The sequence below is a fragment of the Entelurus aequoreus genome, linkage group LG18 (assembly GCF_033978785.1).
Source record: "Entelurus aequoreus isolate RoL-2023_Sb linkage group LG18, RoL_Eaeq_v1.1, whole genome shotgun sequence".
Classification (NCBI taxonomy): domain Eukaryota; kingdom Metazoa; phylum Chordata; class Actinopteri; order Syngnathiformes; family Syngnathidae; genus Entelurus; species Entelurus aequoreus.
In genome coordinates, this window is record NC_084748.1 from 46,597,285 (window position 1) to 46,623,536 (window position 26,252).

Consider the following 26,252-nt stretch of genomic DNA (forward strand, 5'->3'; position numbering starts at 1 on the left):
TTCTCTTTAAAGATAGATATGTTAATTTTTGAAAATACACAACTTTCTAAATTTGACCAGAGACGTTAGGTATATTTGCACAAAGCATCGGATCGGTATCGCCGATACAACCCTGTATTTGACTTGGTATGGAATCGGAAAGAAAATCAGTGGTATCGCACATGACTAATTTGGACAGAACACGGCATCATAACTATCCAGAGTTGTCCCAAAGAAAGTCAACTATGAACTACATTTTTTCTTTTACAGCAGTTCAGACATTTAGAGATGTTTTTTCTCCAACTTTTAGTGGAATACAGCAAAGTCCACGTGCACACCCACACTTTCATTCCGCTGATAAATAGTCAAAGAAGCACGTACACAATGGAGATGTACGCCCGACACACACCTTCAACTAGAAAGGTCTATTCTGTCCCTTACCAGTTCATTTTGATGACGAGAGTTCATTCAAGTGGGTTGGTGAGGATGCCAAGTGTCCTCAACCACCGTTCTCACCAAACGGACCACTTCATACCTGGATAGCTTATAGAACCCATAATGTGTGAGAGGTGAAAATAAATAGAAGACAACTAGGTCATGTGGTACTACCCTTTCCCTGCAGGTGATGATGGCCTCCTCCACTCACAGGAAGACAAAGTCATCGCTGCGTCGTCTGCTATTGACCTGACCTGCTCTGCCCGGGGGCAGGATGTGAGGCGCCTGCTCGTCATGGTGACCCTCTAGTCCATAGTCCTGACCCTCCAGTCCATAGTCCTGACTCTGGCCTTCCACAAACGTGAAGATGGGGTACTTCTCCGCCGAGGACGACGACAGGGCCTGGGAGGACGACACAAGGTGTTAGCCACGATGGATGTTTAAGAACTCGCTATGCAGAGTTTGGATCATGTTGATAAGATGGAGGCCTCAGAAATTCAAATGCTTTGGGATTACAGGAAAATCATAAATAATCTGTGGTCAATATATTGTTTACTAAACACAAAACAGACATGGAATTTTGCGTGGAGGATGCCAGGGCAGGGCTCTCAGTCTCCGTTCTAATTCATCCCAAAGGTGTTCTATCGGGTTCAGGTCAGGACTCTGTGCAGGCCAGTCAAGTTCATCCACACCAGACTCTGTCATCCATGTCTTTATGGACCTTGCTTTGTGCACTGGTGCACAGTCATGTTGGAAGAGGGAGGGGCCCCGCTCCAAACTGTTCCCACAAGGTTGGGAGCATGGAACTGTCCAAAATGTTTTGGTATCCTGGAGCATGCAAAGTTCCTTTCACTGGAACTAAGGGGCCAAGCCCTATTCCTGAAAAACATCCATCCATGTTCTACCGCTTGTCCCTTTCGGGGTCGCTGGAGCCTATCTCAGCTGCATATATATATATATATATATAATTGTATATATATATATAATTATAAAATTATATATATATATATATATATATATATATATATATATATATATATATATATATATATATATATATATATATATATATATATATATATATATATATATATGCAGCTGAGATAGGCTCCAGCGACCCCGAAAGGGACAATAATTATAAAATTATATATATATATATATATAATTATATATATATATATATATATATATATATATAATTATATATATATATATATATATAATTATATATATATATATATATATAATTATATATATATATATATATATATATATATATATATATATATATATATATATATATATATATATATATATATAATTTTATAATTATATATATATATATATATAATTTTATAATTATATATATATATATATATATATATATATATATATATATATATATATATATATATATATATATAATTTTATAATTATATATATATATATATATATATATATATATATATATATATATATATATATATATATATATATATATATATATATATATATATATATATATATATATATACACACACACACACACACATATATACACATTATACATATATATTTAGGTTTTAATGTAAAAAAAACTGGCAGGGCAGTTGCCAGAATTGTACCATAAAATTACTGTAGATGGAATGAAAAAACAGTACCTTTTTTTAAATTTATTTTTTATACAGTAAATTTCAAGCAAATGAGCTGCCAGTTTTTATTTTACCGTAAAATCTAAGGTTGCTGTTTTCATAGTGTATTACTATAGATGGAAAAACAGTAGCAAAGTTGTTTTTACAGTAAAAAAAACCCAAACTGTCAGCTCAGTCGCCAGAATTTTACCATAAAGTGTGTTGTCGTTTCTACAGTGTTGTACACTTTGATTGATAATTTTGATTTGAAATTTTTTATTTTACCAAAATAAATTGCTTTAGAATGTGTGATAATGTAGCATTTTGTTGCATTATTAGATCATGTTAAAGTTTAAAAGCCATGCAGATATGCATATAAGAGACAAGCATGCGGTACACTTGTTTTTGTAATGTCAAAGTGGAATGAAAAAATACGTTTAGTAAAAAAAATATAAATGACTTGAATACCGCTTATTATTTCCAGGCTTTTGCGGGCCACATAAAATGATGTGGCAGGCCGGATCGGGTTTATCAAATACATATAATTAAATATTTGCTCGTCAACTTGATTTACAATTTCAAAGCAAGTTATCCAAAAAAGTAAAAATTACAACTAGAGATTAATGCTTTAAAATGTAATCGTAAATTATCGGTATCGGTTGCAAAAAGTAAAATGTATGACTTTTTAAAACGCCGCTGTACGGAGTGGTACACGGACGTAGGGAGAAGTACAGAGCAGTTGCGTCTCTTGCCAACCCTCCCGATTTTACCGGGAAACTCCCGAATTTCAGTGCCCCTCCCGACCATCTCCCGGGGCAACCATTCTCCCCAATTTCTCCCGATTTCCACCTGGACAACAATATTGGGGGCGGGCCTTAAAGACACTGCCTTTGCGTGCCGGCCCAATCACATAATATCTACGGCTTTTCACACACACAAGTGAATGCAAGGCATACTTGGTCAACAGCCATACAGGTCACACTGAGGGTGACCGTATAAACAAGTTTAACACTGTTACAAATATGAGCCAAACTGTGAACTCACACCAAACAAGATTGACAAACACATTTTGGGGAAAACATCCGCACCGTAACACAACATAAACACAACAGAACAAATACCCAGAACCCTTTGCAGCACTAACTCTTCCGGGACGCTACAATATACACCCCCGCTAAAGCCATTATCAGACATCTCTAGTTATAACTGGAAACATTTTCTTTTGCAAATTGTGCAACGAGGCTCTAATGTAAATATTTATGTACATGAACTGTTACAAGATGCCATAATTGCAATGTGGCCCTCAACAAAAACAACTCTGCTCTAGTTTGATAGGAATTGCTGATTAAAAAGCCCACAAAATATACTTTGTAGAGATGTCCGATAATGGCTTTTTTGCCGATATCCGATATTCCGATATTGTCCAACTCTTAATTACCGATTCCGATATCAAACGATACCGATATATACAGTCGTTCCCAATTTTGGGGGTAGCCGGGGGTGTATATTGTAGCGTCCCGGAAGAGCTAGTGCTGCAAGGGGTTCTGGGTATTTGTTCTGTTGTGTTTATGTTGTGTTACGGTGCGGATGTTCTCCCGAAACGTGTTTGTCATTCTTGTTTGGTGTGGGTTCACAGTGTGGCTCATATTTGTAACAGTGTTAAACTTGTTTATACGGCCACCCTCAGTGTGACCTGTATGGCTGTTGACCAAGTATGCCTTGCATTCACTTGTGTGTGTGAAAAGCCGTAGATATTATGTGATTGGGCCGGCACGCAAAGGCGGTGCCTTTAAGGTTTATTGGCGCTCTGTACTTCTCCCTACGTCCGTGTACACAGCGGCGTTTTAAAAAGTCATACATTTTACTTTTTGAAACCGATACTGATAATTTCCGATATTACATTTTAAAGGCCTACTGAAATGAAATTTTTTCATTTAAACGGGGATAGCAGATCCATTCTATGTGTCATACTTGATCATTTTGCGATATTGCCATATTTTTGCTGAAAGGATTTAGTAGAAAACAACGACAAAGATCGCAACTTTTGGTACCTGATAAAAAAAGCCTTGCCCGTACCGGAAGTAGCGTGACGTAGTCAGTTGATAGCCTCCTCATATTTTCCTATTGTTTTCAATGCAGCTAGAGCGATTCGGACAGAGAAAGCGACGATTACCCCATTAATTTGAGCGAGGATGAAAGATTCGTGGATGAGGAACATTAGAGTGAAGGACTAGAGTGCAGTGCAGGACGTATCTTTTTTCGCTCTGACCGTAACTTAGGTAAAAGGGTTCATTGGATTCCACACTCTCTCCTTTTTCTATTGTGGATCACGGATTTGTATTTTAAACCACCTCGGATACTATATCCTCTTGAAAATGAGAGTCGAGCACGCGAAATGGACATTCACAGTGACTTTTATCTCCACGACAATACATCGACGAAACACTTTAGCTACGGAGCTAACGTGATAGCATCGTGCTTAACTGCATATAGAAACAAAATAAATAAACCCCTGACTGGAAGGATAGACAGAAAATCAACAATACTATTAAACCATGGACATGTAACTACACGGTTAATGCTTTCCAGCCTGGCGAAGCTTAACAATGCTGTTGCTAACGACGCCATTGAAGCTAACTTAGCAACCGGACATCACAGAGCTATGCTAAAAACATTAGCTATCCAACTACGCCAGCCAGTCCTCATCTGCTCATCAACACCCGTGCTCACCTGCGTTCCAGCGATCGACGGAAGGACGAAGGACTTCACCCGATCACAGATGCGGTCGGCGAGACGCAGGAAGTTAAGGTGAGTTCGGCGGCTAACGCGTCTGCTATCCATCTCTGTCTTCCTGGTTGTGTTGCTGCAGCCAGCCGCTAATACACCGATCCCACCTACAACTTTCTTCTTTGCAGTCTCCATTGTTCATTAAACAAATTGCAAAAGATTCACCAACACAGATTTCCAGAATACTGTGGAATTTTGAAATGAAAACAGAGCTTTTTTGTATTGGATTCAATGGGGTACCAATACTTCCGCATCAACTGATCCGTCACGCGCATACGTCATCATACATAGACGTTTTCAACCGGAAGTGTGGCGGGAAATTTAAAATTGCAATTCATAAGTTAACCCGGCCGTATTGGCATGTGTTGCAATGTTGAGATTTCATCATTGATATATAAACTATCAGACTGCGTGGTTGCTAGTAGTGGCTTTCAGTAGGCCTTTAAAGCATTTATCGGCCGATAATATCGGCAGTCCGATGTTATCGGACATCTCTAATCATTTGTTTTGTAAACATATTTGCTTCTTTTTTTATCCTTTTTAATCACCTTTGTCATTACTATAGCATCCATAAAAAAGAACAAACACGTGCATAATGTCTAATTATGCAAATTGGACAATAATGTCATTGATCAGAAAAGGAATGGACAAACAGTGATTGGTGGGGAAAAAAACTAAATAAACACAGTGTTCCTGGAGATGACAGAAAACATCAAAAAGTCTGACTATTAAATATTTCAAATAAAACTCACATTTTCTAGTTTAGTGAATGTTTGCCTCTGTAATGGAGTGAGATGACAGTGAGAGGTGGTCCAACTCACCAAAGTAACTGCACAACACAAAGACTCAAAGTCTTTCTTGTTCCTGGCGTAAAAGCCGATGGTGCAGCTGGGGTCCATTCGGGTGAAGGGCATCTTCTTGGGAGAACTACAGTGGAACGACTAAAGACAAAGAAGCAATTTAGGAAATCTCGACTCCCGTAATTGCGCTGGTTATCTGCTCGGTCACACAAGAAGGAGCCAGAAGGTCACGTTGTCTTAGTGTGATGGGGAGACAAGGTCAGACAGGGTGGTAGAGACATGACAAGTACGTTGTCTTAGTGTGATGGGGAGACAAGGTCAGACAGGGTGGTAGAGACATGACAAGTACGTTGTCTTAGTGTGATGGGGAGACCAGGTCAGACAGGGTGGTAGAGACATGACAAGTACGTTGTCTTAGTGTGATGGGGAGACAAGGTCAGACAGGGTGGTAGAGACATGACAAGTACGTTGTCTTAGTGTGATGGGGAGACCAGGTCAGACAGGGTGGTAGAGACATGACAAGTACGTTGTCTTAGTGTGATGGGGAGACAAGGTCAGACAGGGTGGTAGAGACATGACAAGTACGTTGTCTTAGTGTGATGGGGAGACCAGGTCAGACAGGGTGGTAGAGACATGACAAGTACGTTGTCTTAGTGTGATGGGGAGACCAGGTCAGACAGGGTGGTAGAGACATGACAAGTACGTTGTCTTAGTGTGATGGGGAGACAAGGTCAGACAGGGTGGTAGAGACATGACAAGTACGTTGTCTTAGTGTGATGGGGAGACAAGGTCAGACAGGGTGGTAGAGACATGACAAGTACGTTGTCTTAGTGTGATGGGGAGACAAGGTCAGACAGGGTGGTAGAGACATGACAAGTACGTTGTCTTAGTGTGATGGGGAGACAAGGTCAGACAGGGTGGTAGAGACATGACAAGTACGTTGTCTTAGTGTGATGGGGAGACAAGGTCAGACAGGGTGGTAGAGACATGACAAGTACGTTGTCTTAGTGTGATGGGGAGACAAGGTCAGACAGGGTGGTAGAGACATGACAAGTACGTTGTCTTAGTGTGATGGGGAGACAAGGTCAGACAGGGTGGTAGAGACATGACAAGTACGTTGTCTTAGTGTGATGGGGAGACAAGGTCAGACAGGGTGGGAGAGACATGACAAGTACGTTGTCTTAGTGTGATGGGGAGACAAGGTCAGACAGGGTGGTAGAGACATGACAAGTACGTTGTCTTAGTGTGATGGGGAGACAAGGTCAGACAGGGTGGTAGAGACATGACAAGTGCGTTGTCTTAGTGTGATGGGGAGACAAGGTCAGACAGGGTGGTAGAGACATGACAAGTATGTTGTCTTAGTGTGATGGGGAGACAAGGTCAGACAGGGTGGTAGAGACATGACAAGTACGTTGTCTTAGTGTGATGGGGAGACAAGGTCAGACAGGGTGGTAGAGACATGACAAGTGCGTTGTCTTAGTGTGATGGGGAGACAAGGTCAGACAGGGTGGTAGAGACATGACAAGTATGTTGTCTTAGTGTGATGGGGAGACAAGGTCAGACAGGGTGGTAGAGACATGACAAGTATGTTGTCTTAGTGTGATGGGGAGACAAGGTCAGACAGGGTGGTAGAGACATGACAAGTACGTTGTCTTAGTGTGATGGGGAGACAAGGTCAGACAGGGTGGGAGAGACATGACAAGTACGTTGTCTTAGTGTGATGGGGAGACAAGGTCAGACAGGGTGGGAGAGACATGACAAGTACGTTGTCTTAGTGTGATGAGGAGACAAGGTCAGACAGGGTGGTAGAGACATGACAAGTGCTGCTGACCTCCAGTGGGAAGTTGACATGAGTGACATCCACCACGGCCTGGCAGTAGTGAGGGTCTAAATACAGCAGCTGCTCATCTGGAAGACATTTACAATCACATCTTGGGGGTATTCTTCACACGCTGACAGGCAAACTGTAGCTGATCCTGCACATGTAACAAAGGTCACATCTGGCTAATACTTCACGCTTTAAAGAGGAACTGCACTTTTTCCTTTTAATTTTGCTTATCGTTCACAATCATTATGAGAGACAAGAACAACCGTCTTTAGAACATTTTATGTGAAAGATGCGTCTAATGGGAATCCTTGTTGTAGCCTTCAAAGCCTCTAAAACAACTTCAAAACCCTCCATCAACACTTTATATACACACTGCAAGTGTATATATAATGTAGTAACAGACACCTTCATAACAATATGTAATATGTACAATATACACACTGCAAGTGTATATATAATGTAGTAACAGACATCTTCATAACAATATGTAATATGTACAATATACACACTGCAAGTATATATATATATATATATATATATATATATATATAATGTAGTAACAGACACCTTCATAACAATATGTAATATGTACAATATACACACTGCAAGTATATATATAATGTAGTAACAGACACCTTCATAACGATATGTAATATGTACAATATACACACTGCAAGTATATATATATATAATGTAGTAACAGACATCTTCATAACAATATGTAATATGTACAATATACACACTGCAAGTATGTATATAATGTAGTAACAGACACCTTCATAACAATATGTAATATGTACAATATACACACTGCAAGTATATATATAATGTAGTAACAGACATCTTCATAACAATATGTAATATGTACAATATACACACTGCAAGTATATATATAATGTAGTAACAGACATCTTCATAACAATATGTAATATGTACAATACACACACCGAAAGAAAATAAAAATTTTAGTTTTGTTGTCCCAATTAAGAAAAATGTTTTGAAGGTGGAATGGTCGAAACGGTTGCAAAACGTGGACTGTGAAAACTTTCTAAATAGGGATTTGGAAGATCGAGATTTCTGGGAATTCCTGGAATTTTTTAAAACTTGAAGAATAGAAGTTTGATTGTCCAAGGTGAGTGGAGTGTGTGGATGGTGGAAATGGTTCAAACCGGTTGAGAAATGTGGGAATTGAAGGTGGAATGGTCAAAATGGTTGAAAAATGTGGACTGTAAAAACTTTCCAAATAGGGCTTTGGAAAATTGGGAATTCCTGGAATTTTTTTTTAAACTTTGAGAATGGAAGTTTGATTGTCCAAAGTGAGTGGAGTGTGTGGATGGTGGAACGGTTCAAACCGGTTGAAAACTGTGGGAATTGAAGGTGGACTGTGAAAACTTTCCAAATAGGGCTTTGGAAAATCGGGAATTCCTGGAATTTTTTTAAAACTTTGAGAATGGAATTTTGATTGTCCAAGGTGAGTGGAGTGTGTGGAACAGTTCAAATCGGTTGGGAAATGTGGGAATTGAAGGTGGAATGGTCAAAACAGTTGAAAAATGTGGACTGTGAAAACTTTCCAAATAGGGCTTTGGAAAATCTGGAATTCTTGAAATTCCTGGAATTAATTTTTTTTTTTTCTAGGACACTGGAATTGTGATTGTCCAAGGTGAGTGGAGTGTGTGGATGGTGGAACGGTTCAAACCGGTTGAGAAATGTGGGAATTGAAGGTGGAATGGTCAAAACGGTTGAAAAATGTGGACTGTGAAAACTTTCCAAATAGCATTCTGGAAAATCATGAATTCTGGAAATTCCTGGAATTAAAAAAGAATCTTGCATAATGGAAGCTTGATTGTCCAAGGTGAGTGGAGTGTGGATGGTGGAACAGTTCAAACCGGTTGAGAAATGTGGGAACTGTGCAAGTTCGAAAATTGGCCCATTCATTTTAAATGGGAAAAAATCACCCGGAAAACCGGGAATTCTGGGTAATTTAGGATATTCAAAAAAATACTTTTTCGGGAGCTCGTGATTCCCGGTCGAGCCGAACATTTTGATACTCGAACGGTTCAGATTGGATGAAAAGTGTGGGCTGTGAAGCGCACGGAATAATAATAAATATGTTTTTGGTGTGGAATCTTATTGTGTGAATGTTTGGACACTCACACAAATATACTGTACTTATATATTTTGTCAAGCTGCCGTGCGTCCACTGGTTCCCCCTCACACTGGAGAACTACTAAGATATATGAAATAATCCTAACTTGTAAAGAAATACGTTCTTTTATCATTCTCCCGAATAGGAACATCTAATTTAGCTCCATGTCAACACAACAAGACGATGCTCGTTCTTACCTTGGAAGCCAACAAAATAGAGTGAGTGCTTTGGTTTGCCTCCAATGATTCCAATACAACATTCCAGCTTTAGAATGTTCTGGGGGAAAAAAACACAGTTTTATTATGAAATAATGTGAAAGAAGAGAAATGAGAAGCACCAACGGACCTTGACACATTCAATGTAAGATGGGTTGAGGGCCTCACCGCCCAGACGTACGGGCACCAGGATGATGACTGACTTCCAAGCTTGGTTGTCAGGTTCTGGGGGAGTCTGGCTGAGTGACGAGTCACACAGGTGTGCCACGTCCTCTTTGTACACTGTGATCCGGCACAATAATAATCAAGTCACGTGGTGCTCTGGTGTGACCCGATGAACGGACAATGGAAGTGTCACCTGTACAATCCTGAGCCACGTACACAGCCAGGTTGTGGACAACAGTGGATTTGGCCAGAGCTTTCCTACGAAAAATAAAATCTCATCAAATAACATTTTCTGTACGTTGACTGTAGAACGGATCCTTACCGCAGTATATGTGCCACTATGGAGGGGCCGTACCAGTCACCGGCTTTCTTTCCAGAACTCCGGCCTATTCCCACCAGCTGGTGCACCCCAAACGGTGCTAGAGGTTGATCCCCGAACCAGGTGAGCAGCCTGTGGTGGATGTGCTCGGCTCGTGGGTCCCTTATAGACTCGGGTCTCTTCCTCTGGCTGGATCTGAGCGTTGGATCGCTGGGCAGGGTCTTTTCAGGGGTGCAGTTCCCTCGCGGGGAGCCAAAAGAGGGGATGGGGACCCCGCCGACCCTCACCGGTGAACGCGTTCGCAACACTTCAAAGTCCACGTCAGTGAGCTGTTGAGCATCTGGCCAGGTCCAGTCTGCAGAACACAAATCATGTTTGTCTTAACACCCAAATGTTCAATCTTTAACTGTCTAGAGCAGACGTACACTCACTGGTCAGAGCAGGGGTGTCCACACCTTTTGACTTGAGGGCCACATTGGGCTAAAAGAAATATAACCAGCGACCGAAAGCTGACTGCTTGTAAAGCAGGGTCAAAAGTATCCATACAGCAATGTTAATATTTGCTTACCGGTACATGTCCCTTGGCAAGTTTCACTGCAATAAGGCGCTTTTGGTAGCCATCCACAAGCTTCTGCTTGAATTTTTGACCACTCCTCTTGACAAAATTGGTGCAGTTCATCTAAATGTGTTGGTTTTCTGACATGGACTTGTTTCTTCAGCATTGTTCACACATTTAAGTCGAGACTTTGGGAAGGCCATTCTAAAACCTTAATTCTAGCCTCATTTAGCCATTCCTTTACCACTTTTGAGGTGTGTTTGGGGTCACTGTCCTCTTGGAACACCCAACTGCGCCCAAGACCCAACCTCCCGGGGCTGATGATTTCATTGTCCCATTGACTCTCTGTAAAGCACCAGTTCCATTGGCAGCAAAACAGGCCCAGAGCATAATACTACCACCACTATGCTTGACGGTAGGAGTGGTGTTCCTGGGATTTCTCCTACAAACATATTGCTGGGTATTGTGGCCAAACAACAGCATTTTTGTTTCATCTGACCACAGAACTTTCTTCCAGAAGGTCTTATCTTTGTGATGTCAGATGAAACAAAAATTGAGCCGTTTGGCCACAATACCCAGCAATATGTTTGGAAGAGAAAAGGTGAGACCTTTAATCCCAGGAACACCATGCCTAGTTAGTTAGTCAGTTTATTATTTCCGCGGTCAGTGGTCAACAAAATAAACAAACAGTTGTACATTCATAAATTGAAAATGTTGCAGACCGAAAGGGTTTAGGCCATGGGTGTCAAACTCTGGCCCGCCGTGTAATTTCACTTGGCCCTTGAGGCGATATCAAATTAACACTGGAGCTGGCCCGCCGATTATATACAGCGGCGGTGCCGCGGTAACACCTCATTCACCGCTAATTCTCATACTTGCCAACCCTCCCGGGAGACTCCCAATTTCATTGCCCAACCCAATAATAGTCACGTCTGCTTTTCATCCAGTCCAACGAGTGCTGGCCCAGTCACATGATATGCGCGGCTTCTGCACACACACACAAGTGAATGCAACACATACTTTATCAACAGCGATACAGGTTACAGTGAGGGTGGCCGTATAAACAACTTTTACAATGTTAGAAATATACGCCACACTGTGAACCCACACCAAACAAGAATGACAAACATATTTCGGAAGAACATACGCACCGTAACACAACATAAACACAACAGAACAAACACCCAGAACCCTTTGCAGCACTAACTCTTCCGGGACGCTACAAGGTGTGTGTGTGTGTGGGGGGTTTGGTGGTAGCGGGGGGTGTATATTGTAGCGGCCCGGAAGAGTTAGTGCTGCAAAGGGTTCTGGGTATTTGTTCTGTTGTGTTTATGTTGTGTTACGGTGCGGATGTTTTCCCCAAAATGTGTTTGTCAATCTTGTTTGGTGTGGGTTCACACAGTGTGGCGTATATTTCTAACAGTGTAAAAGTTGTTTATACGGGCACCCTCAGTGTAACCTGTATCGCTGTTGATTAAGTATGCTTGCATTCACATGTTTGTGCATACAGACGCCGCACATATTTTGTGATCAGGCCGACACGTTGTTAGAATGGATGAAAAGCAGACGTGACGACAGCTCGTAGAGGACCTTAAAGGCAGTGCCTTTAAGGCACGCCCCCAAGACTTTGGTCCCGGCGGACTACGAGATATAATGACTGATGAACACCTTTGTTGGACAAAGAAGGTTGCCTCAGCTCAAAGCCTGAGCCCTGACATTAATGAACTAGCATCCAAGAAAAGATGGCAGGTATATGGCTTGGGCACATCAGATTAGATCAGTGTGTTGCAAACTGAGCAGTTTAAAGTCCTGAATGGTTGATTTATTCATTGTTATTTTATTTTCAAATTTATTAGCCTGTGGAAAAAGTGAATGTTGATATTTACCTCAGAAGGCTGCAAATAGAAAAGAGGCATTCAATTTTTATTTAAATTGTATTTGATATGTCATTGATATTTTTAAATTATTATTATTATTATTTGAAACTCGATTTTGCATGTCACTATAAAGTTATTTAAGCCTTGCTTAGTTAATATTCAATGCAAAACTTGTTTGGGTCCCTATTAAAAGGTTAATTTGTTCAACCTTGGCCCGCGGCTTTGTTCAGTTTTAAATTTTGGCCCACTCTGTATTTGAGTTTGACACCCCTGGTTTAGGCTGAAGTTGAACACTCATTGCGCCTAATCCTACCGCCAAGCATGGTGGTGGTAGTATTATGCTCTGGGCCTGTTTTGCTGCCAATGGAACTGGTGCTTTACAGAGAGTAAATAACACAATGAAAAAGGAGGATTACCTCCAAATTATTCAGGACAAGCTAAAATTATCAGCCCAGAGGTTGGGTCCTGGGCGCAGTTGGGTGTTCCAACAGGACAATGACTCCAAACACACATCAAAAGTGGTAAAGGAATGGCTAAATCAGGCTAGAATGAAGGTTTTAGAATGGCCTTCCCAAAGTCCTGACTTAAACGTGTGGACAATGCTGAAGAAACAAGTCCATGTCCAATTTAGCTGAACTGCACCAATTTTGTCAACAGGAGTGGTCAAAAACTCAACCAGAAGCTTGTGGATGGCTACCAAAGTTAAACTTGCCAAGGGACATGTAAGCAAATATTAACATTGCTGTATGTATACTTTTGACCCAGCACATTTGCTCACATTTTCAGTAGACCCATAATAAATTCATAAAAGAAGCAAACTTCATGAATGTTTTTTGTGACCAACAAGTATGTGCTCCAATCACTCTATCACAACAAAATAAGAGTTGTAGAAATGATTGGAAACTCAAGACAGCCATGACATGATGTTCTTTACAAGTGTATGTACACTTTTGACCACGACTGTATGTATATATATATAAACTTGGTAAAACACGGCACACTGACAAAGCTCAACCTATTTTTACTATAACAATCTACAAGGTTAAAACAGTTTGCTTCTCTTTTTCCCCCTCCATTTATTTGCTTTCTTTTGTAATTCAAGTAATCATTACATATATGAATTGTTGCATTTGAAACAATTGTATTTTTGATATTTATTGTTATTATTCATTATCAATAGTCCTATTTCTATTGTTTTTTTTATTGCTCCATTTGTAGTGCAATAATGTTCATTGTCATTTCTGTGTTATTAATATTTACTTCACTAACTGCTTCTTTGATATCACTTTTACTATCATATTTGTACATATATCCTATTTGCGGATGCTGTTCTGTTATTGTGGTTGTTATTGTCTCTGTCTTATCCCGCTCTTGTCCCCTGTGTCTTCCTTTTTTCCCTCTTTCTATCCCCTCCTGCTCCGGCTGCACCATATAATAATATAAATCCATTTAATAAAGTCAAATACAAATAAGGCAACAAAAGAAGTATCCCACAATGTGAGTGGTGCATGTACTCACTTTGGGGAAGTGCCTTTTACAGTAATGAAGTGGCCAATGAGTGAAAAGAAGTGAAAGACACAAACCTCCGGGCATCAAATGGACTATGAGACCCTGAGCCAGCAGCATCTGGCCGCTCCGCAACATACAGCCCCAGCCGCAGTCCGTGGTCCAGCTGGAGCCCTCCAGCTGAGGGAACTCCCGTCTGTAAGTCAGCCAAATCCTGGACACGAAGTCCATGCGAAACTGATCCACTTGATCTGGTCAGACAAAAAAAAACACAGATCATGGAAAAAAACCACAACGTGACAGAGTCTGTGTAAACTTTGGCCATGTGATACGTGAGTGATGATCTGATGTTTATCATGACACCAGGAAGATGCTTTTGCATCTGTGGAATTCTTTTATCTGACATGAAACCTGTTACTTTTCTTAGAAAAGGCTTGATCTTTTAGCGGCGATAACATTTGAGCTTGAAGATATCTTTTAGATTTCTACGGGGAAAATACATTCAGTTTTGGAATCCCCGTTTCTTTTAAATTGTAATTCATAACTCAAGTTAGAGAATGTTTTTTAAAATTGACTATAAAAGGAAAATGGAAGAATGCAGGTAGATGAGCCGTGTCTGTATCTGACGACAACATAAACATGGAGTTGTGGAGCGAGCACATTAATGGAACGGTAATCATCGGAAAAGACGGCACCGGCTTTATTTCTGCACGTATCGGCTTGTTCACGTCAGACTTGAATGCATCTGAGAGACTGGGTTCAGGCCTCAATCCATGCTGTTGTTTTGGGAAGCAACACAGTTCTAAGAATTGATTAATAATGATTTTTACCGGAAATTTCACTTCATTTTAAGGGGAACTGCACTTTTTTTGCATTTTGCCTATCATTCACAATCCTTATGTGAGACAAGAACACATTTTTAATTTTTTTCCCTGCATTCTAACTCGTAAATAAACGCTAGCAAAAGTCAGCTAAAAAAAACTGAGGCAATGGGAGACGCTCTATTCTGCCTATAAAGTGCTGCAAGTATATATGTAATATAGTAACATTCATAATAACATGTAATATTTGCGTATTTTGCTATTTTTAAGCATACAGTGGCGGATATTTCCCCTCCAAGGTTTCTCATTGTCATCCCATTGGGTTGAGTTTTTACTTGCCCTGATGTGGGATCTGAGCCGAGGATGTCGTTGTGGCTTGTGCAGCCCTTTGAGACACTGGTGATTTAGGGCTATATAAGTAAACATTGATTGATTGATATTTTCACAGATGCATCAAAACGTTCACGTTTCCCTTCAACAACAAGACTACTAATCATGGCAGACTTGATGAAAGACAACAAAAACTACGTTGGGACAAATGATGATCCAGAAACTTCTATTTTTGAGGCTGAATATAAGGAGGATGATCAACAAGTTTTAGAAGCTGTGTGCTAAACCGATGCAGTTTTAGTGAAACACTAAGCATCATGTAGCAGTATTGCTAAGTGCTTAACAAGATATAATACATGATAAAACAATCACTTACTGTACAATGTCTGCTCTCATTGGGATAAAGACTGATGGGATGTTAATATCTTCCCCTTTACATTAAAAATTCATCATAATCCTCACAAAGGTTATAAAAGTTGCGTATTTTCGCATCTTTCTTTCTCTGGGTCAAAGTTGGATGTCAAAGTTGACCAACTTCTCGGTTAATGTCCACAACCTTCTACCATACATGTGAGAGGCATTATTTATAATGTACAATTAACTTTCACCAACTCAGAGGCGATGCAGCAGCTTTAATATGTCAATATTGCAGCATAAGCCAGTTAGCCCTCTGTGATCACGGAGACGCTAAAATAGTTTGTCGGTGTTAGCGCTTATAATACATTAATAATACATTACTGCTAATACTTGGTTAATATTCATGTCACAACATGCAAAAGGAGTATTGTTTTTTTTGTTTGCTTGTTTTTTTAAAATTAATTAATTAAAAAATAAATGGGGTGTTGTTGGCAGTTTTTGGATGTTTTTTTTTAAAGCCAATTAGTTTATTACATGCCATATTTAACAACTTAGAATGCATAAAAAAAAAGAAAAACATGTGTTCTTGTCTTACATAAGGATTGTGAATGATGGGCAACATTTAAAAAAAAAGTAATGTTTTTGTAGGATTGGTGTATATAACATGCTGTCACCTTCACTGTTGAGCAGGTAGGAGTGTCCCAGGAGGGTGATTGGGGAAATCTTATTGAAGGTGGTTTTTGATTTCACAGTCCACCCTAAAAAGGGAATGATAAGGAAGATGGATTTAAATACATCCACTTTAAGTAGTTACCCTTTTTACATATAGTATGTTTTATACTAACCATATTTGACATTGTTCCATGCTGACATAATTTTGGCTTTAAGCTTATCCATTTCCTCCGGCTCCTCCGTTGCTTCTTTGCCAGGGTCTGGACTCTGAGGCGGTCTGGGTCCATAGCTGCCCTGCAGTGCCACGGACTGCTGCCGCCGGCTGTCCACCAGCTCGTTGTGCATCACTCCACCGACGTACTGCACTGCACTTGGGGAAACAGAGTTCATGGCCTGGAGCGCTCAGAGGTGGACTCTGGGGCTCCTCATTGCGACAACGAACATCTGGGGAGGAGAACATGAAAATAGATATAAAGTGTAAGAAGAAGGGTTAACTGTTGACATGAGACGCATGAGGCTAGAGTTTATATGGGCATTTGTGATGTCACAGATTGACGGATGTACTTATATGGGCATTTGGTACGTCACATGTTGACGGTTGTACCTATGTGGGCATTGTGATGTCACAGATTAATAGAGGTACATATATAGGCATTTGTGACATCACAGATTGACGGATGTACCTATGTAGGCATTTTTGACATCACAGATTGACGGATGTACCTATGTGGGCAATTGTGATGTCACAGATTAATAGAGGTACATATATAGGCATTTGTGACATCACAGATTGACGGTTGTACCTATGTTGGCATAGGTACAAGGAAACAAGGGTTTCCCTTTCCCAAAATTCCCGGTATTTCCTCCCCATTGACAATGAATGGGCATCACACAATCGACACCAGATTCCACATTTCTCATCCGATTCGAACCGTTCCACCACCCACACACTCCACTCACCCTGACATTCAAGCCAGCATGTTTCCCGGTTCCGAAAATTCTCTGATTACCCGGAATTCCATTGACAATGAATGGGCAATATACAAAACTCTCCATATGCCACATTTCTCAACCTATTCGAATCGTTACAACATCCACAAACTCCACTCACCCTGGACATTCAAACATTTCACTTAGACTCACGCGTATCGCCAGTTCGGCGGCTTGCGCAAATACGGCATTCACATGCATTTCCTGCCGGAATTGCAAACTCTTGTTAAATGACTCAAATACATTTTAAAAAGGGCTCCGGCAAAAAGAGAACTTCACTCATGCAGGACTAACAGGCTGTTGCCTGAGCAAATCTTAGTACTATCTACTTCCCTAATTAACTTGTTTTAAATACTAAATACTGCTATCATGTGTGTATGTATTGTATCTGCTAACGTATTTATGTTGTAGTTGTAAAAATAAAAGGCTGATACCGACATATAGTACAGGCCAAACGTTTGGACACATCTTCTCCTCATTCAAAGGGTTTTCTTTATTTTCATGACTATTTACATTGTAGATTGTCACTGAAGGCATCAAAACACAAGTTCTGTATTAATGTGCACTGTAGCTTGCAATATTTTCACTGCTGTCGGATGAATGTACGTAAACAAACAGTGCTTATTGTTTCCAAACAACAGCAGGGCCACAGTAAATAGGAAAACATAAACGAGTAATAAGAGCTAAGTTACCTGGATAAAGTTGTCATTTTTCCAGATAAAAGTGTGATATTCTGAGAAGAAAGTCTCAATATTATGGGGAAATTGTGTAATTGGAAGTAAATTTAATTTAAATAAAATGAAAATGTTGCTATATTATTTTGGACTTTGACTTACAGTACAGGCCAAAAGTTTGGACACACCTTCTCATTCGATGCATTTTCTTTATTTTATTTCCATGACTATTTACATTGTAGATTGTCACATCAAAACTATGAATGAACACATGTGGAGTTATGTACTTAACAAAAAAAAGGTGAAATAACTGAAAACGTGTTTTATATTCTAGTTTCTTCAAAATAGCCACCCTTTGCTCTGATTACTGCTTTGCACACTCTTGGCATTCTCTCCATGAGCTTCAAGCACACCTGTGAAGTGAAAACAATTTCAGGTGACTACCACTTGAAGCTCATGGAGAGAACGCCAAGAGTGTGCGGAAAAGTAATCAGAGCAAAGGGTGGCTATTTTGAAGAAACTAGAATATAAAACATGAGTTCAGTTATTTCCCCTTTTTTTGTTAAGTACATAACTCCTCATGTGTTCAGTCATAGTTTTGATGGGACAATCTACAAAGTAAATAGTCATGGAAATAAAGAAAACACATTGAATGAGGTTTGTCCAAACTTTTGGCCTGTACTGTAAGTCAAAGTCCAAAATAATATAGCAACATTTTCATTTTATTTAAATTAAATTTACTTCCAATTACACAGTGTCTCCATAATATTTGACTTTTTTTTCTCAGAACATCACACTTTTATCTGGAAAAATGACAACTTCAATTCAATGGTAAAACATTCTAAGATATTATCAATAGCTAGTGACATATTCTTGTAACCTGCTAGCCAAGAATGTACAACAATTCTTCTCAACAAAGGAGGAGAAATATAACCTTAGAGGAAAATCTAATTTAAAACATTTGTAAGCTCGTACAACACTTAAAACCTTTAGTATATCAGTATGTGGAATTAAATTATGGAACGGATTAACCAAAGAAATCAAACCAATATGATTCAGTTTCAGAGACTGTTCAAACTGCAAGTGTTCACAAAGTACACAGAACAAGAATTATCATGAACATCTTGAAGCCTGTTTTGTAATTGAGACAAATAGTATTTATGTATTTAATATGTGTATGCTTACTATGGTATATTATTTATTTATTATTTATTTGTTCACTGTTCTGTTGCAGAGAACAAGGAAATTGAATACAATTGCTATGGTATGAAAAGGGGTAAGATAAAAACTTAAAACTCATTTGTATACTCTAGCCTTTAAATAGACCCCCTTTTCAGACCAGTTGATCTGCTGTTTCTTTTCTTTTCTGCCCCCCCTGGATGAAGTGCTGGCTGTCCAGAGTCGGGACCCGGGGTGGACGGCTCGCCTGTGCATCGGTTGGGGACATCTCTGCGCTGCTCACCCGTCTCCGCTCGAGATGCTCTCCTGCTGGCCCCACTATGGACTGGACTCTCACTATTATGTTAGATCCACTATGGACTGGACTCTCACTGTTATGTCAGATCTACTATGGACTGGACTCTCACTATTATGTTAGATCCACTATGGACTGGACTCTCACTATTATGTTAGATCCACTATGGACTGGACTCTCACTATTATGTTAGATCCACTATGGACTGGACTCTCACTATTATGTCAGATCTACTATGGACTGGACTCTCACTATTATGTTAGAACGACATCCTCCTCTCCGCCGACTCTGGTTCCCTCTCCATCCTCATTCTCCTCGACCTCAGTGCTGCCTTCGACACCATCAACCACTCCATCCTCCTATCACGCCTCCACTCCTCCCTTGGTTTATCCGGCACTGCCCTCTCCTGGATGAAATCCTACCTCTCTGACCGTCAGCAATTCATCTCAATCAACAACTGCACCTCCTCCACTGCCCCAGTCACCCACGGCGTCCCCCAAGGCTCAGTACTTGGCCCCCTACTCTTCACCATCTACCTCCTGCCCCTCGGTCAGATCCTCCGCCACCACGGCCTTCAATTTCACTGCTATGCCGACGACACACAACTATACCTTTCCACCACGACCATCACCCCAGCCACCCACTCCACCCTTACCACCTGCCTCACAGACATAAAAACCTGGATGCAAAAAAACTTTCTAAAACTCAACTGCAACAAATCTGAAATAATTATAATTGGCCCCGACTCCCTCACTCGCTCCACTCAGGACTTTTCATTAAACATCGACGGCTCCCTTGTCACTACCTCCACCCACATCCGCAATCTAGGTGTAATCTTCGACCCTACCCTCTCATTCCTCCCCCATGTAAACCACATTACCAAAACTGCATTCTTCCACCTCAGAAACATTGCCCGTCTCCGGCCCTCCCTCACACCCTCTGCTGCCGAAACCCTCATCCACGCCTTCATCTCATCCCGGCTAGACTATTGCAACAGCATCCTCTATGGCATCACTTCCAAAACCCTCAATAAACTGCAATATGTCCAGAACTCCGCTGCCCGCCTGCTCACCGGAACCCGCTCCAGAGAGCACATCACACCTGTCCTTCATGACCTCCACTGGCTGCCTGTCAAATACAGAATCCCCTTTAAAATACTCCTCACCACCTACAAGGCACTCCATAACCTGGCTCCACCCTACCTCTCTGACCTCCTCCAGCCACACGTTCCGTCCCGTTCCCTCAGGTCTAGTGATGCTGGCCTCCTGGAGGTCCCCAAGACCAGGCGCCGAACCTGGGGCGACAGGGCCTTCTCCGTGGCTGCCCCCTCTCTCTGGAACGCTCTCCCCAGGCACATCAGAGAAGCCCCCTCCCTCCCTACCTTCAAAACCATCCTAAAAACTCACCTCTTCACATTAGCCTTTCCAAACTGACCCTGCCCTTGGTGCTTCTTTATTATTTTTTTTAATTTTTTTTTATTTTTATTTTTTTTTTTCTTTTTTTCTTTTCTTAGTTTCTTTTCCTAATAAAGTTGTTTTAATTCCCCCCCCCCCCCCACACGTGTAAAGCGACTTTGGGTATTTAGAAAAGCGCTATATAAATCCCAGGTATTATTATTATTATTAGATCTACTATGGACTGGACTTTCACAGTATTATGTCAGACCCACTCGACATCCATTACATCCGGTTCCCCCTAGAAGGGGGGGGGGGACGGACGACGACCCACATCTGCGGTCCTCCCCAAGGTTTCTCATAGTCATTCATATTGACATCCCACTGGGTTGTGAGTTTTTCCTTGCCCTTCTGTGGGCTCTGAACCGAGGATGTCGTTGTAGCTTGTGCAGCCCTTTGAGACACTTGTGATTTAGGGCTATGTATAAACATTGATTGATTGAGTGATTGATAAATAAGCTCTGCTTCTTCCTACTCCTTTTCGGATGTGCTGTAATGAAACAACTGGAATTGTGTGATGCACTACATTGTGTCGTATGCATGTTCCAAATAAACTGAAACTGAACTATTTACTGTGGCCCTGCTATTGTTTGGAAACAATAAGCACTGTTTGTTTACGGACATTCATCCGACAGCAGTGAAAATATTGCAAGCTACAGTGCACATTAATACAGAACTTGTGCAAATAACAGGCACTTCGGAACTAGTCACACAATCTTACTATTGTTGTCTGCACTATTATGGTCACTTCCAGGAAAAAAATGCATGAATGGGTGCCACACCGACGCGTTCAAAGCATACCGCAGTTGTCATCAGTCTTCCACAGGATTGCACAATAGTGACTCGACTTGGTAGTTTCAACAAGGAACTGCAAATAGATGAGAATAAGTCTTGGGAAAGTGCTGCTATCATGTGACTGACATTTGACTTCAGACCGGGGACTTTTTTTTCCTGCTAATCTGCGCGCAAAGATGGTGTTTATCTTGATCGTTTGCAGATCGCAGAGCTGCACGTGTTGAATAAATGCAATTATTCATCAATATTTTTACACATTTAAAGCCACATTTTAACCAGGAGACGATCCAAGTTGATAAACATATAGTCGTGGTCAAAAGTTGTAAAGAACATAATGTCATGGCTGTCTTGAGTTTCCAATTATTTCTACTAGGGATGTCCGATAATGGCTTTTTGCCGATATCCGATATTGTCCAACTCTTTAATTACCGATACCGATATCAACCGATATCAACCGATATATGCAGTCGTGGAATTAACACATTATTATGCCTAATTTGGACAACCAGGTATGGTGAAGATAAGGTACTTTTTAAAAAAATTTGTAAAATAAGATAAACAAATTAAAAACATTTTCTTGAATAAAAAAGAAAGTACAACAATATAAAAACAGTTACATAGAAACTAGTAATGAATGAAAATGAGTAAAATTAACTGTTAAAGGTTAGTACTATTAGTGGAGCAGCAGCACGCACAATCATGTGTGCTTACGGACTGTATCCCTTGCAGACTGTATTGATATATATTGATATATAATGTAGGAACCAGAATATTAATAACAGAAAGAAACAACCCTTTTGTGTGAATGAGTGTAAATGGGGGAGGGAGGTTTTTTGGGTTGGTGCACTAATTGTAAGTGTATCTTGTGTTTTTTATGTTGATTTAATTAAAAAAAATAAAAAATAAAAACCGATACCGATAATAAAAAAACAGATACCGATAATTTCCGATATTACATTTTAACGCATATATCGGCCGATATTATCGGACATCTCTAATTTCTACAACTCTTATTTTTTTGTGAGCACATACTTGTTGGTCACACAAAAAAATTGCGGGGGACAAGAGAGAGATAAGACAGAGACAATAACGTACAAATGTACAATGTACAAATATGATAGTAAAAGTGATATCAAAGAAGCAGTTAGTGAAGTAAATATTAATAACACAGAAATGACAATGAACATTATTGCACTACAAATGGAGCAATAAAAAAACGCAATAGAAATAGTACTATTGATAATGAATAATAACAATAAATATCAAAAAAACAATTGTTTCAAATGCAACAATTCATATATGTAATGATAACTTGAATTACAAAAGAAAGCAGATAAATGGAGGGGGGAAAAGAGAAGCAAACTGTATTAACCTTGTAGATTGTTATAGTAACAATAGGGATGATGTTTGATAAGAAATTATCGAGTTCGAGTCTATCATCGAATCCTCTTATCGAACCGATTCCTTATCGATTCTCTTATCGAGTCCAGATAGGTTGTTGTATATGGAAAAAAACAATATTTGGTGTAACAAAAGCTCACTTTTATTGTATAAGAAAACAATTTAATCTAAAAAATAAATAAATATTGACTGTTACCCCCCTAAAAAAATAAAATAAAATAAATAAATATTGACTGTTGTTACCCAAAGTATATTAAGTGGGATTTTTCAGAGAAACAAATATATACAGTAACACAAAAACAACCTGTCTCTGTGATCACTATAGGTGTATAAATAATAATATAGTGTTAAATAAAATCAGTCCCTTGGGCACAAAACTGGAAATAATACAGCTCTCCATAAAGTGCACTTCTGCTGCTATTTGACATAACTGTTTGTTATGATGCTTTGACATTTTTGCACTTTATTTCTTTATTCAAAGAAAATTCTATGAAGAGAAAAGTTGTTTGCAAATGTGGTTACAGTGCTAAAAAATGAAAAGTTAAAGCTAAAAAAAGAAATACACTTTATTGAGTTAACATATAACAACTACACTACCCAGCATGCAACGGGAGTGACGACCATGCGCGGTAGCCCCGAAAAGTGTTGTTGCATGTCGTGAATGAGGTTATTATGAGCACGCTGTGAAAGTAAACGTCAAGAACTCAGCCAACACGCCTCGTCTGCATTATTTATAATTAGACAGACAACACATATACAGTGTGATTTTGTTTTGTTTACAAGGAAAGAAAAACAAAAGTTAAAAAAGGGAGATGTATGTGCTGCGGTTGCTTTAAGAACGTTGCGACAGCTGCCGTAAAGGAGGTGCGTTGCTAGCCTGGTTGCTATGTTTCCGGTTGGTCGTAAAAGTGTTCTTCATGTGTTTGTACCCTGCTCAAATCTCTCAGTAAAGTTATTCATTGGATTATACCATTTGTTTTGAACTTTATTACACCTTGGAGCGCTTTTTCCCGTCCATTTTTTTCCTGCTTTCCCTATCTGCGCCTAATGACTGAGCTACGTGACATCATTTCTTGTGATGTCACACGGAGCATTTCTGGTCGGGACTGGATTCGTTCCGACGGATTCGAATAAAGAACCAACTATTTTCTTTACTATAGTGGTCTCGATAACGGGTACCGGTTCTCAAAAAGGGATTTGAGTCCGAGGACTCGGTTCTTTTCTTATCGAACAACCGGGAAAACCGGTTTCGAGTATCATCCCTAAGTAACAATAGGTTGAGCTTTGTCAGTGTGCCGTGTTTTACCCAGTTTATATATATATATACATACAGTCGTGGTCAAAAGTTTACATACACTTGTAAAGAACATCATGTCATGGCTGTCTTAAATTTCCAATCATTTCTACAACTCTTATTTTTTTGTGAGCACATACTTGTTGGTCACAAAAAAAAATTGCGGGGGACAAGAGAGGGATAAGACCGACCACAGGGGTAGCCAAAGTGCTGTACAATGGGCAGGTTAAAAATAATACGAGAACCGAGCAAACACAACACAACACAAACAGAACACGATAAAAAATAAATAAATAAAATATAAACACATAAAAACATAAAAACAGGTTCACAGCAGGTGTGTTATGGGGCGCCATTGCAGGATGGATATCACTCAGTGTTAAAAGCCATGGAATAAAAGTATGTTTTTAAGAGAGATTTAAAAACAGGAAGAGAGGAGGCTTGTCTAACACTCGGAGGTAGGTCGTTCCAGAGCTTGGGAGCAGCAGCAGCGAAAGCTCTGTCACCTCTAAGCTTCAGCCTTGTGTCCGGGACCGTCAGTAGCAGCTGATCGGCTGATCTTAGGGATCGTGTGGGGCAGTAAGGCTGAAGGAGGTCGGAGAGATATGTTGGCGCGAGGTTGTTTAGACATTTAAAAACAAATAAAAGGAGTTTAAAATTGATTCTGTAACGCACAGGGAGCCAGTGAAAGTTTAAAATGAGCATATATTAATGCAGTATAAAGAAGAATGTTTTAATGTAGACACATAAAATCATCATACTGCTGTGATTAAATGTATCAAGTGTTAATTCAAGGCTAAGGCAAAATATCCAGCTATGTATCGTGTATCGCGATATGGCCTAAAAATATCGAGATATTAAAAAAAGGCCATATCGCCCAGCTCTAACTGTATGTTGTATGTATACTTTTGACCCAGCAGATTTGGTCACGTTTTCAGTAGACCCACAATAAATTCATAAAAGAAGCAAACTTCATGAATGTTTCTTTATGTGACCAACAAGTATGTGTTCTAATCACTCAAAAAAAATAAGAGTTGTAGAAATGATTGGAAACTCAAGACAGCCATGACATTATGTTCTTTACAAGTGTATGTACACTTTTGATCGCGACTGTATATTTGTAAAGCAGATTGAATTTAAACACCATAGGAATTAAATATAGTTTAATCCAAACAAGGGATTGTACTTACCCGATCAGAAAGTAGTCCCAAGGTTGATGATGGCGAACATGTTGGTGTTGTTTTTATCGACACTATTAGCTTGCCAAGGCTAGCCGTCATTAGCATTAGCTCACCCGGCGTAGCACCGGCCGGCGGTCAAGCCAACCCGCCCCAATGTCGAACTAAGCCGCTGACACAAAAACAATGTTTCGAAGGTTAACCATGGAAAACTTGGTAGACTTGAGACATAACGCCTGGAACATAAGACGAGACATGGCTAGTTCTTTAGCCTCAGGAAACCACTTTTTTTTCCCCGGATGTTCTTCCTCAACGCAACGCGATTGGTTGACGTTGACGTGAATGGACGGGGATTGGTTGAGGTGCTGAGTCGTTTTCTATTGGCGGATACAAACCACGTGATGCAAACCAGGAAGTGGCCGGCTGTATTTTGTAGGTATTTTACCAGTGTTTTTCAACCTTTTCTGGGCCAAGGCACATTTTTTTCATAGAAAAAATTCTGGGGCACACCACCAGCAGAATACATTAAAACAAATGAAACCCAGCAGAACTAAACACTCCACTGACA

At 40.0% G+C, this 26,252-nt stretch overlaps 1 protein-coding gene across 1 annotated transcript; it reads right to left on the bottom strand.

The window, feature by feature from the left end:
* On the bottom strand, positions 1 to 25,987 carry LOC133633626 (cysteine protease atg4da-like). The gene is made up of 11 exons (XM_062026210.1): positions 25,697 to 25,987; positions 16,598 to 16,868; positions 16,427 to 16,510; positions 14,322 to 14,495; positions 10,309 to 10,660; positions 10,180 to 10,244; positions 9,952 to 10,103; positions 9,804 to 9,882; positions 7,464 to 7,540; positions 5,654 to 5,773; positions 1 to 816 (listed from the first exon to the last, which is right to left on the bottom strand). The coding sequence occupies exons 2-11, from the start codon at positions 16,812 to 16,814 to the stop codon at positions 622 to 624; spliced, it is 1,515 nt and encodes a 504-aa protein (XP_061882194.1). The 5' UTR covers positions 16,815 to 16,868; positions 25,697 to 25,987; the 3' UTR covers positions 1 to 621.
* Positions 25,988 to 26,252: the final 265 nt, after the last annotated feature.